At 38.5% G+C, this 13,448-nt stretch overlaps 1 protein-coding gene across 1 annotated transcript; it reads left to right on the forward strand.

The window, feature by feature from the left end:
• The first annotated feature begins 1,920 nt into the window (after positions 1 to 1,920).
• LOC104115674 (ethylene-responsive transcription factor ERF119-like) lies at positions 1,921 to 4,352 on the forward strand. Its single transcript, XM_009626349.4, has 3 exons — positions 1,921 to 2,055; positions 2,489 to 2,660; positions 2,795 to 4,352. The coding sequence occupies exon 3, from the start codon at positions 3,004 to 3,006 to the stop codon at positions 3,988 to 3,990; it is 987 nt and encodes a 328-aa protein (XP_009624644.1). The 5' UTR covers positions 1,921 to 2,055; positions 2,489 to 2,660; positions 2,795 to 3,003; the 3' UTR covers positions 3,991 to 4,352.
• The last annotated feature ends 9,096 nt before the right edge of the window (positions 4,353 to 13,448 follow it).

Genomic DNA, 13,448 nt, shown 5'->3' on the forward strand with positions numbered 1-13,448 from the left:
TCTTATTCTTTTTTTATAAGAAAATGTTCTTCGGTTTCAAAAATAGTTTTCTTGAACCGAATATCAACAACTGCAAATATGTTATTGTTGTTTATAAAAGATTCTTCGATATTTAGAAATAATTAATCTCATCTTTAACACTTTTTTCCTTTGCTTTATCTTTCTGTTTGTGATAAATTTAAGGAATCATAATTTCTTTAAACATGCTATGAAATTCCATAATTATTCTAAGTTGAGAAAATGCATATCCACATTGCGTCCAATTGCTACGACAGATGCAACTTTTACGTGTGAATACAGCATTAAACTGAACCCAATATTTATAGAAATTTCTATATATGGAGTACGTGAACTTTGATCAGCTTGACTGAGTGAAATCTTGAATAGATGCAACTCAGTTTAGTTAATTGAACAATATATTCTACGACTATATTAGTGATTTCTTATACCAAAAATCACGTCTACGCTGAATTTTTGTCTCGTTGGTTTGTGCTAGATAAGTCGTAACAACTAGTAGTATTATAGTTTGGAAAAGGTCACAACTACGTCTCAATACACATCTAATTAATTACTTCTTCAATCACCGCCCTAAAATATTTTTTCCTGCATCTTGCAGTTTAATTTAATATTATCTTAAGACAAAACTGATACCTCATCCGCCTTAATTATTTTGACTCATTAATTTTTTTTTAAAAGCTTTTGAAACTTACTGCTTAAACGTACAAAAATATATTGGTGTAGTTATAAGACTTTTAAACTTATTATTTAGGAATATCGTAACCTTTGCATGATTATAATAACTTTTCATCAAATAAAAAATTGTTTATAAGTTATATTGTTTCAAATATGAAATATGTATTAATTATTTTTTAATTATACTACTCTAATAAAGAATTTTTTTATAATGTAAACTAGAAAAGAAGGAGTAATAAATTTCTACAAATTGTAGACTTCACCCCATCTCAGAAAACAAAATAAATTTTGAACATAGGGATGGCAGATTTCTATGTTTGACCAAAATATGTTGAAAGTTCAATGAATGTAAGGACTGGTTCTAAAGTATAGTCTAAAATCTAAAGGGAAGAGAATCTATACCAAATGAAGACAAAATCAATAACATAATAATAAAACGAAACCTAAAAAGTAAGAAAATTAAGTAAATAAAATCTACCAGTCCTAAATAAAGAAGAAAATCAAAAGCCAAAGCAGAAAGTACGACCAAATTCCTTTAAAAAAAACTTGTTTCTTTTTTAAGGCGGTACCTTGGGAATCAAGTACCTTGTCAGTGGCATGCTTGTAATTAACAAACCTTAACAGTCCCAATTTCGTCCAATGAAAATATAGCTGTACTCCTCTTAATAATCTGAAACGGCCTCGCCCCGGATTCGCAGCATTACTCTCCTACCCCACTACATAAACTGTAACGCCATCACTCTTTATCCACGCTCCATCTCCCTACGTGAAACACACGCACCTATATATAGCGGGAAGTATACAAACAATCATTTTTACGGCAGTTATTTAAAGATTAATTAGTACTCAGTCATTTTATTTTGAAAGTTTAGACTAAAAATTTTAATTTTAGGATAATTGAGGACGTTTGTGTCCTGAAAAGATAAACTGTAAAATAAAATTCAAGACATATTGATTAATTACTAAGTATCAGTCCTTTGGAATAACTATCTAGTGTTATTTTTACACATTTAGCCACCTAGATTGGAGAATGAATCACACGCTATCTGCACGCGCGTGGTAGAAACAGTCAGCTAATTGTCTATTTTCATGCATATCATGACATGTATGACATGCCAGCTCATAATACATTAACATCACCATATATACATACAAAAACACAGTCATTAAATTTTTTACCAACACACATTTTATACACACTTCTTTTCTGTCTTTTTTCACCCACTACAATTACTTAAACCCCTCTCCCTTTAATGCAAATTTTGACCACTTGGGAAAAAGTGAGAGAGAAAAACAATTACAACAGTGTAGGAGAGTAAAAAAAGCAGAGAAGAAAAGGACGTGAAAGACCAGAAAAAACAGGTACGTACACACATATTCAAACTATTTCTAATTGTTTAATGTTAAAAATTGTTCTTTTTAAATTGGTTTTTGTATTGAGATTTGCGAATTTTTCAGACTTGGTAAAGTCTTGGTCACTTTTGGTTTTTTCTCTATACACACACACACACAAATAGCCCTAGTAATTTCACACACACACACTAAAAAACACACCATATAGTATATAGTATTGTAGTGATAGTATAGTACAAAAGGCAAAGAAGGGTAACGAAATTTGCCTTTTGTCAGATACTGAGGGACTGAGGGTGGGGAAATTTTTTAGCCATAGATTCCTAATCTTTTTACTTTGGTTTTTGGTATAGAGAGATTTATTCTTATTTATCTATAAATAGGAGTAACTGATCATATTTTTTTTCTTCCTTTTTTGGCTGGCTTTTAATTTCTGGGGTTGAAGAACTGAAGGAAGAAATAAAGGTTGTTTCTGTAGAGGAAGTGGAGATTGATTTTATGTCGGCAAGATTTTCAGTGATTTTTGTTCTGTGTATGCAACAAATCCTCTGCTGTTTTCCTCAGCAGAAGATTTCACTGTTTTCTCCAATTATTTCGATGCGTTTGAGGCCCAAAAGGTAAAATATTCTTATCCTTAAACCCTAGTGGTTTTAGACTAACGACTTTTATGATCCATTCTTGTTTTGTTTTTTTTGGATTTTTTGTTTTTTATTTTGCTGATCTGATATGGGTTTTTGTTGATTTTTTACAGGACTTGTTCTGGTGTTGTGTGTTTTGGTGGATTTCATATAAACAGATTTTTACATCCTATTTTGCTCTTGAGACAACCTCTTACTTGATACCCCAGAGAATTTTCCTGTTTATTTTTGCAGTTTTGACCTTTTAATCCCTTCATTTTTGTTTCTTTTTACTGATAAAAGCAAAACCAATTTTCTGGGCGTATTTTGAGGGGTTTTGAAAATGTTTGAGCCTCAGAAACAACCTCAAAAATCGAAAAACAGAGTCGAAACGGGTCAACCCATGAGAAAAATTCGGATCGTTTGTAACGATCCGGATGCAACTGATTCGTCTGATGATGAACGAGTCAATGATATCAAGCCTAAGGTCAAGCGTTTTGTTAGGGAAATTACTTTGCCTATTGGTAACATTAGCCCCAAAAAATCCAAAGTCAAAATTCCTGTTGAAACCACTGAAAGTTCTTGCCAAGATAGCAATAATGGTGAAAAAAACCCGAAAAAGAAAAGGGTTTTAGCTAAAACCCCGAGCTCGAATCAACAGAGGTTAAGTCCAGGGAAATACAGAGGTGTACGTCAAAGGAAATGGGGAAAATGGGCTGCTGAAATTCGTGACCCTTTTAAAGGTAGAAGGGTTTGGCTTGGTACTTATAATACTGCTGAAGAAGCTTCTTTAGCTTACGAAACGAAACGCCTCGAATTCGACTCAATGGCTAAGAACAATAATAACTCTAGTAGTAATGTGTCTGAAAAGAGTTCAAACAATGAGGAGAATTCAGCTGAGAGTTTGGTGTCTCACACTTCACACACATTTCCAGCATCAGTTCTTGAAATGGACTCGTTGACTTCCACCTCTGAAGTCAATGACAAACGTCCCGATGAAAAGGCGAAGGATGAGCTGGGGTTGATGGAGGATAGTTTATCATTGGCTGAGATTGGTGCAGGAATTGAGTTTGATGTGGAGATGGATTTGTTCTTTGCGGGTAGTGATGATTTTGGTCAGAATCTTGATGATTTTGTGGTGAATGATTTCGAGGATTTGCCTATATATGGACTTGAAGGTGATGAGCAATTGCCTACTGGTTTGCCTGATTTCGATTTCGACTTTGATTTTGATGGATATAATGAATCTTGTGCTTGGATGGACGAAGTAACTGCAGCTCCTTTGATGAATGGAACAACAACACCCCTCAATATTGCATTATGCCCATAAGTTTTGCAGCTAATAGAAGTTTTATTTTATATTTATTAGTATTAGTTATTTTATATTAGTAAGAGAGTTTTTATGTCTCAAGAATCGTTAAGTTAGGTTCTTGAGACCGTGGTTTTATTGCTTTCAAGTGAGTTGAGTAATGTTTACTTTCTGTTTAAGAGAGATTTTGAGTCTTGAGGTATCTGCATCTTGTGCTAGAAGGAAATTGAGATGGTTGTTCCTTTGGGTTTTTCCCTTGCTACTAGAGCAGTCCAAAGGTCTATTTAATCTCAATGTTTGTTTAGTCTCAGACTGTTTATCTATTGTCTTGTTTTGAATTAGTATGATATTAGTAATGAGATATTGATATGAACTTTATGATATTTGGCTCTTTTACCTAATTTGATTATGATTTAGCATGTTGTTTGTGACATTGACATTGTATGTTAATTGCTCTCTTGCCATTTGCTCAATTGACAGTTTCTTGAGTTGTGATTTGAAAGTTACAACTCCTAGTCATATTGTTCTATCATTTGCTCTAACAGCTTATGTAAATCCTCGTGTAATGTGCTTTTTATACAGTGAACTGCTTACTGACTAGTGGAAGTGTGAATTAATATCTTGAACACCATTATTGTCTTCATATAGTGCAAGTAGCTTTGTGTTTACTGATGTGAAAATCCAATTACTTTGCCAGTAAAGTATTGATGATAAGTCTCATGGGTTGCTGGGCCAATATTTTCTTGATAGGATGTTAGTGTACTATTTTGGTTGCTTTGCCAAGCAAATGACATCGACAACTAAAGGATGTTATCTATTTAGAGATTTTTTTGGACTTTGTAAAGCTGAAATATTACCAGCCTGTATTTCATTCCAAAGCTTCTCTATAAAACCAAAGGCCACTTGGTCCTGAAATACTGCTACTAACCTTAAATTTTAGTTGGACACATTGGGCATGGTTGGTAGCTAGTTTGGACGTGAGATTATTGTGTTTGTTGGTTTTTGGTTATAGAGATTATTTTGCCATAAATGAGTAGTGTGTAAAATCAAGATTGTTGGACATTTGTTTTATTATGTTTGTAAAAATATGTTTGTGTTACTACGAAATAGCACTTAATGAATTAGTCGGTGTTTGTGCTACTACGAGATAACATATACTGAATGAATTAGTCGAGTTATACATAGCCAAGATATGCCAATGATTTTCTTTCATATGCCAATACATAGCCAAGGTATGCACCGGCTGACCAATAAACTAAGATTGAAACATAAGCGTTAATGCTTTTAAGTCTTGAATTAACATATAGAAAAAACAATATAATCTATGATTATTTGATGAAAGAAAGTAAGGGAACTCATGGAACATAAATTATAGTTTAATGTAACACCTGATGACGACAATTATCATGTTGCTTAGAATATTAGTATTATTGCTTAGATTTATCGCAACCCTGTGTAAGCAATTCCTCCACGCAATTAGTATGGCCATTATTGTATTAAAATGTCTCCGTGGGTCAAGATTTTTAGTGGACTCACAACTAAATTTCTATGAACTTTCATCGTTAGTAGTCAAACTATGCTTCTAATTCTTTTTTCTTTATATTTGCAATAAAAAATTCTAACAGCAGTGATACTGTATACGGTCGGAATCGAGCTCGTGGTGAATCTTAACCTCCGACATGGTAAGCCATACTCGAAACATGACAATAAAGGACTGAAGATCGACCCCAAGTCCCATCAGACTAGATCCCGGAGACAGGACGCCTGCATTCGAGAATACTGTGGTCATGATCCCGGAATCGGTCCTAGCCTCAAGCGACTTTAAAGAAACGTTGCCCTCATAGCCAACGGAAGATCGGAATATCCGTGACCGGCCGGATATTTCGGCGGGAATCTCGGCACGTAACGATTAAAAAGCCGGCAATCAGTAAATCAAAAAACTTGTTAGGGTGAAGGAGATGTTGTTTGAAGAAGAGCCTACAACTGAGAATAGGATTGTGCTTCAAAAGGCTCAATCCGAATTGAAGAAATACTTGAGTATTGAGGAGCAGTATTGGAAGCAAAAAGTTGGGATGACTTGGTTTGCTGAAGGAGATAGGAATATAAGTTTTTTTCACAATCATGCCAATGGCAAAAGAAAGAAATTGCAACTGAAGATGATCAAAAGTGGCAGTGGGGTATGGATTGAAGACTAGGAGCAATTGGCTACAACTGCAGTGGACTTCTATCAAGTTCACAAATGAAAGTGATGCTTCTGAATTTTTCTTGCTCAATAATGTACCTTCAATGGTCACTATGGATAAGAATTTGGAACTTAGCAGATTGCCAACAATTAAAAAAGTAAGGGCAACAGTTTTTGAGTTTAGTGGGGAGAGTGCTAGTGGTCCTGATGGATTCACTGGCTTGTTTTATCAAACATGATGGGATGTTGTTGGTGCTGATATACACAACATGGTGCTACACTTCTATGGAGGAGCTGCATTGCCTAAATCCATCACTCACACCAATCTAGTGTTGCTGCCCAAGAAACCTAGAGTTGAGACCTTCTCTGACTTAAGACCTATTAGTTTGAGCAACTTCATTAACAAGGTCTTGTCTAGGGTGTTACATGACAGATTGGAGAGTTTTTTGCCATCTCTAATAGCTCCTAATCAATCCGGATTTGTAAAGGGTAGGAGTATATTTGAGAACATCTTATTGACTCAAGAAATTGTCACTGACATAAGGTTAAGGGAAAGCCAGCTAATGTGGTGATCAAACTTGATATGGCTAAGGCCTATGATAGGGTTTCATGGAAGTACTTATTGCATGTGATAAGGAAGATGGGATTTTCTGAACACTTCATTAACATGGTGTGGAACTTGATGTCAAATAACTGGAATTCAGTATTGGTGAATGGGCAGTCCTCAAGGTTCTTTAAGTCGACAAAGGGTGTGAAACAAGGGCATCCCCTATCTCTAACATTGTTCATTTTGTCAGCTGAGGTACTTTCCAGGTCTTTGAATAAGCTCTTTGAAGACAAGTCATTTGTGGGATTTGGAATGCCTAAGTGGCCTGATCCTTTAAACCACTTGGCATATGCTGATAATACGATAATCTTTGCATATGCTCATCCTCCCTCTTTGAGCAAGATTATGGCAGTGTTGGGGAACTATGAGAAGATATCAGGTCAGATGATCAACAAAGATAAAAGTTCATACTACATACATTCAAAGGTTGCTAATGGATTGTTTGAGGCAGTTGGAACTATTACAGGATTTGCCAGAGGTAAATTCCCCTTCACATATCTAGGGTGTCCTAATTTTTACACTAGAAGGAGGAAGGACTATTATGAGGATCTTATCAATAAGGTGAAGGCTAAATTGCATTCATGGAAAGGAAAGCTGCTATCATTTGGAAGAAAGATAACACTCATCTCTAGTGTATTGCAAAGTATGCCAGTTCACATGTTATCAGTCCTTGATCCACCAAACAGCATCCTGGGGCATCTATATAAGACTTTTGCTAGGTTCTTTTGGAGCACAAAGGAAGAAGGGAGAAGCAGACACTGGGCTTCATGGAAAAATCTTTGCCTTCCTAAAGAGGAAGGGAGGCTAGGTTTTAGGTCCTTAAATGATGTCTCTAGGGCACTGTTTGCTAAGCTATGGTGGAGGTTTAGGACCACAAAATCTTTGAGGTCTAATTTCATGTGGAATAAGTATTGCAAGAAGGAGCTACCAACAATGGTGCATTTTAGGGGAGGGTCTCATGTATGGAGACAAATGTTGAATGCTAGGGAAGAAGTAGAACATTAGATCGTATGGGAATTGAAGAGTGGAGCAACTAATATTTGGCATGAAAATTGGACTGGATTGGGTGCACTTTATCACGTATTACCTGAAGACTTTCCAATCAATGAAGGTCTTCAGGAGGCGGCAGAACTGCGGCAAAGGGAAGCATGGGATGATCAGCTGCTAGATCACACTTCCAATGAGGAAATTGCAGAACATATAAGGCTAAATGTGCACTATGAAGGCAGTGAGGGATATTGGGATAGGCCATACTGGATGCCAACTCCTTCAGGGAAGTTCAATGTTAGCAGTGCTTGGCAAATATTAAGGCATATGGCTGATCCTAATCAGGAATTCAAGTTAATGTGGATTAAAGGTTTGCCATTCAAGATATCCTTCTTCTTGTGGAGATGGAGGCAGAAAATATTCACCGATGACATGTGGAGGAGGTAAGGGCAAATGGTGATGTCTAGGTGTTGGTGTTGTCAGCGGCCCAAGAGGAATCCATTGAGCATATATTTGTCACAAGTCTTACTGCCTCTAAGGTATGGAACTTGTTCATGGGGGCTGCTGAAATTTCTCTGCAATTGATTCAATTGAAGCAGATTATAAGGCATTAGTGGTATGCTCAGTGTTGTCCAAAATTAAAGCCACTATTTCAAGCAGTATCAGCTATCATCACTTGGGAGCTTTAGAAAAGAAGAAATGCAGGTAAACATGGTGGTTCAATATCCACAAATAGGGTGATTCATGAGATAAATAGGACATTGCATCAACTGGCAATGGTGAGGAATGCTTGGATCCCTAATATTCCATTGTTATGGCCAGACATGATTCAATACTTTGAAGGATATAAACCTATATTGATCACTACAAGAGTAACATGTCAGCTTCCTTTTCATGGTTGGTACAAATGTAATACTGATGGAGCTTCAAAGGGCAATCCTGGACCTAGCTCCCTAGGCTTTTGTGTGAGGGATGATGAAGGTGATGTGGTATATGCTAGGACAGTATACCTGAGAGTGACAACTAATGTGGTGGCTGAAGTTAAGGCTATTATTCAAGGGTTGGAATATTGTGTGGAGCATGATCTTCACCCTCTAATACTAGAGACTGATTCATTGGTGATGAAGAAGGCGATAGAAGGGGAATGGGATCCTCCTTGGGTAATTGCACATGATGTGAAGAAAATTATAGAGATGAAGGACAACTTCAATGTGATCTTTCAACATGTGTTCTGAGAAGGCAACTCAGTGGCGGATTTTATAGCTAACATTGGGTTCTCTTTTGCAGGTACATCTGAGTTTCATTCATTCTCTGAACTGCCTAGTGCAGGGAGGAGGTTGATCAATCTAGACAAATCTCAATCACCTAACCTTAGGGTTAGGATAACAAAGAGAAGAACCCCAGACTGATGGCTTCACAGGATTGGACTCTGCACAAACTGATATTTCCAAATGCTAAGGAAAATGCTGAACCCATCATATGGTATTTTTGGAGATTGTTGAATTATTTTTCAGTGGTATTAGCATGCTTTAATTCTCAATCTGAGGATGGTTTAGCAATGTTTATAATGATGTCTACATTAAAGGTTCTAGTAGGGAAGGATCTGAGCTTACCGGATCACAAAAGGCATAATTTTAAAGGCTGACATTTGCCTTGCAAAACCTGCTTAATTCCTGGCTTTTGCCAGCCTAAAGCCAGCCCATGCCTGGCTTTTGCCTTGTAAAGCCTGCCTAAAGCCAGCTCTAGCCTGGCTTTTGCCCTGCAAAGCCTGCCTAAAGCCAGCTCAAGCCTGGCTTTTGCCTTGCAAAGCCTACCTAAAGCCAGCTCATGCGTGGCCTTTGCCTTGCAAAGCCTGCCTAAAACCAGCTCAAACCCGGCTTTTGCCTTGCAAAGCCTGCCTAAAGCCAGGCTCCTCTTCTACACATTAATTTTGATGAGTGAGCACATGATTAATACTTGAACAAAATCAGTCCACTGCATATGGAGATCATATAGTAGCTACACTTGGTAGACTATTCTGGCTTCAACTCTATGGTGGAGATGTTTGGAGTTCATTTTAGCCTATGGACAATATACCCTGCCGCCTAGTGAGATCTTGATAGGTGCTGCTTGGTATTTGCCAATGACAATTGGATTCACATACACTAAAAGGAGAAGGAAGCATTCAATTTATCATGTTGTAATAGCTAGTTCATTAGATTTTAGTATTTTTATCTTTTTAATAGCTAGTAGCTTCAAGCAACTTCTATTTTGGTTTTGGATATCTTGTAAGCTTTGGACCCATTTTGGAATTTTATTTATATATTAGCCACTAGGCAAGTGGTGCCAAACTTGCCTAGTGGTATAGTTGCTTAAAAAATAGATTTTTTACCTTTTATAGAATTGTACCTAAAGTAGGACTCTTATACTATATAAAAGGGGAGTGATAATTTATAAAGGACATGGTAACACGCATTCCCAGACAATATATTATTTTTTTTGTCAGTTCTTATGCTTTCGTTCGTCGGTGCTTGTTGTTACGAGCCCAGATCGAGGGCAAATATTTCACTAAGGCTTAAATCGTCTCCCTCGTGTGGTTTGAGCTTACTGCATCCTTGTTTATTTAATTTGTCCTTATTTACTGCTTTGTGTCAAATGAATTCGTGTATCCTTAAAACCACTTACAAATTTAATTGTTATCCGATTTTGAGGGTAAACAGTTTGGCGCCCACCGTGGGGCATATGATAATAGTGGCTATTTGATACAAATATCTATAACATACACTACTTTATCCTTGTTCTTTGGAGTGTCTCTAATTTCATGTTAAAGCTTAAAATGTCAAACTCCCAGCTAGCACCTCTATAAGTTGACAATGAGTCTGGTCATCACGGTGAAAATAACAACGTAGTGCCCAGTGGAAAGGTACCACATCTTGATCCCATCAAAACTTCGACCGCAGACCCGATTGACGCTAACTCGCATGTGGCCATCAACGCAAATCTGCCTACCAACCCTGAGAATAGCGTCCATGGTGAAGCCCGATCAGGAGCCCAAAATACACGAGACATTGGAGAGGACGGGATCAACTTATGGGTGATCTTCGAAATGTTGTAGGCTCAACAAGCGACGATAGCCCAGTTACATACATAAAGCCGCGCATCGAGCAGAATTGAACCCGATCCATCTTGGGAAGTCACCCGCAGAAACGAACCGGTCGTAGAGAGGCTGAATGAAAATGAATTGGGGACCAACCCCGAGATCATAAAGATGCTCGAGAAACTGACAAAATGGGTAGAATCGGGAAAGAATAAAATCGAAGCTAATGACAAAAAAGTAGAAACCTGCAATTCCAGGGCCGACCAAATCTCAGGAACACTACCGATATTAAAAGGCCAGGATTCCAAGAAGTTCGTTCAAAAACCTATCCCACCTAGCGCGGCTCCAAAGTCGATCCCTAAGAAGTTTCGCATGCCCGAGATTCCTAAGTACAATGGAACGACTAACCCAAATGAGCATGTGACCTCCTATACATGTGCCATCAAAGGGAACGACTTGGAGGACGATGATATCGAGTCGGTCTTGTTGAAAAAGTTCGGGAAGACCCTGTCAAAAGGAGCTATGATATGGTATCACAACTTACCTCCCAATTCTATTGACTCGTTTGCTATGCTTGCAGATTCCTTCGTAAAAGCACATGTCGGGGCTATCAAGGTCGAGACCAGGAAGTTGTACATTTTCAAAGTAAAATAGAAGGATAATGAGATGCTTAGAGAGTTCGTGTCCCGGTTTTAAATGGAACGGATGGACCTGTCGTCGGTCGCTGATGATTGGGTCGTTCAGGGTTTCACCTAAGGACTCAACATTTGAAGCTCGTTGGCTTCACAACAACTAAAACAAAACTTGTTAGAATATCCGGTTGTCACTTGGGTCGATGTCCATAACCGGTATCAATCGAAAATCAGGGTAAAAAATGATCAGCTTGGGGCGCCTTCCTGGTCCGTGTATCCCGTCAAAAAATTTGACAAAGTCAAGAGAGACATCGATCGTGAACCGAGATCGAACATGGATCGATATCAGCCATACAATAGAGATAAAAAAAAAGTAGCAGGTCCGAGCAGAACCCAATGGGAAACTAAAGGAGAAATAATCGGGGTCAAAACAACCGGGGACTCAGGAGAAAAAATAGATTCGACAGGCTCGCCGGGCCTAAAGAAACGCCAAGATTATCAGATTACAACTACAATGTCGATGTCGCCGCCATTGTAGCTGCCATCGGACGAATCAAAGTTACCAAATGGCCTCGACCTCTACAGTCCGATCCAGCCCAATGGTATCCTAACCTAATGTGAAAATATCACGACACTCATGGCCACAGAACATAAAACTGCCGACAATTAAGAGAGGAGCTGGCCCGACTGTTCACCGGCGGACATCTCCGAGAGTTCTTGAATAATCAAGCCAAGAACTACTTCAGGAACATGGATTCTATTAAACAGATAGAGCAGGAAGAATCTCAGCATGTCATTAACATGATCATCAGTGGGGTCGACATTCCCAGGGGCTGCCGATGCTGAAGCGCACCAAAGTATTCATCACAAGGGAAAAACAGACTCGGGATTACGTACCGAAAGGAACCTTGTCTTTCAACCACGAAGACGCTGGGGGAATCTTACTCGTGAAGCCCCACAATGATGCACTGGTAATATCGGTACTCATAAATAAATCTCGAGTTAAGCGTGTGTTAATTGATCTAGGTAGCTCAACCAACATCATCAGATCGTGGGTCGTGGAACAACTCGACCTACAAGATCAGATCGTACATGCAGTCTGAGTCCTGAACAGGTTCAATATGGCATGTGAGACCATTAAAGGGGAGATAACATTACCGGGCAACGTCGTCGGAACCATTCAGGAAGCCAAGTTCTATGGAATCGAATGAGATACGAGATACAAAGCTTTGTTCAGGAGGCCATGGATTCACAACATGAGAGCAATACCCTCAACACTGCACCAGGTGCTGAAAATCCCAACACCCGGAGGTATCAAAGCAATTTATGGGGAACAACTGGCCGCCAAGGAAATATTCGCGATCGATGAGGTGATCCCGACATCTACACTCTCAACTTTGAAGGGTCCGAATCTGATGGCCAAAGATGAGGCCAAATAGTAGATACCGGTACTAGCCTTGACGGAACCGGAGAAACTAGAGCAAGTCGTATTAATCTGATGGCCAAAGACGAGGCCAAATAGCAGGACGAAGACTACGTAGTTCCCAGATCTTTCATAGCCCCCGGCGATTCCGACACTACCAAATCAATTATCAAGGAACTAGAGCAAGTCGTACTAATCGAACAGTTGCCCGATCGAATGGTACACCTGGGCACGAGGTTAAGCCCCGAAAAAACTTATTCAATTTCTTAGAGCTAACGAAGATTGTTTCGCTTGGTCCCACCTAGATATGATAGGGAACCTACCGGAAATAACCACTTACAAGCTAAGCCTGGACCTGAAGTTCCACCCGGTCAAGCAGAAGAGGAGACCCCAGTTCGAGGTTAAACATGCTTTCATCAAGGATGGGGTATCTAAACTCCTTAAAATAGGGTTCATTCAAGAGGTTAAATACCCGTATTGGTTAGCAAATGTTGTGGTAGTCCCTAAAAAAGGAAATAATTTAAGAATGCGTGTATACTATAAAGACTTGAATAAGGCAGGTACCAAGGACT

Source organism: Nicotiana tomentosiformis, chromosome 10 (genome assembly GCF_000390325.3).
Source record: "Nicotiana tomentosiformis chromosome 10, ASM39032v3, whole genome shotgun sequence".
Lineage (NCBI taxonomy): Eukaryota > Viridiplantae > Streptophyta > Magnoliopsida > Solanales > Solanaceae > Nicotiana > Nicotiana tomentosiformis.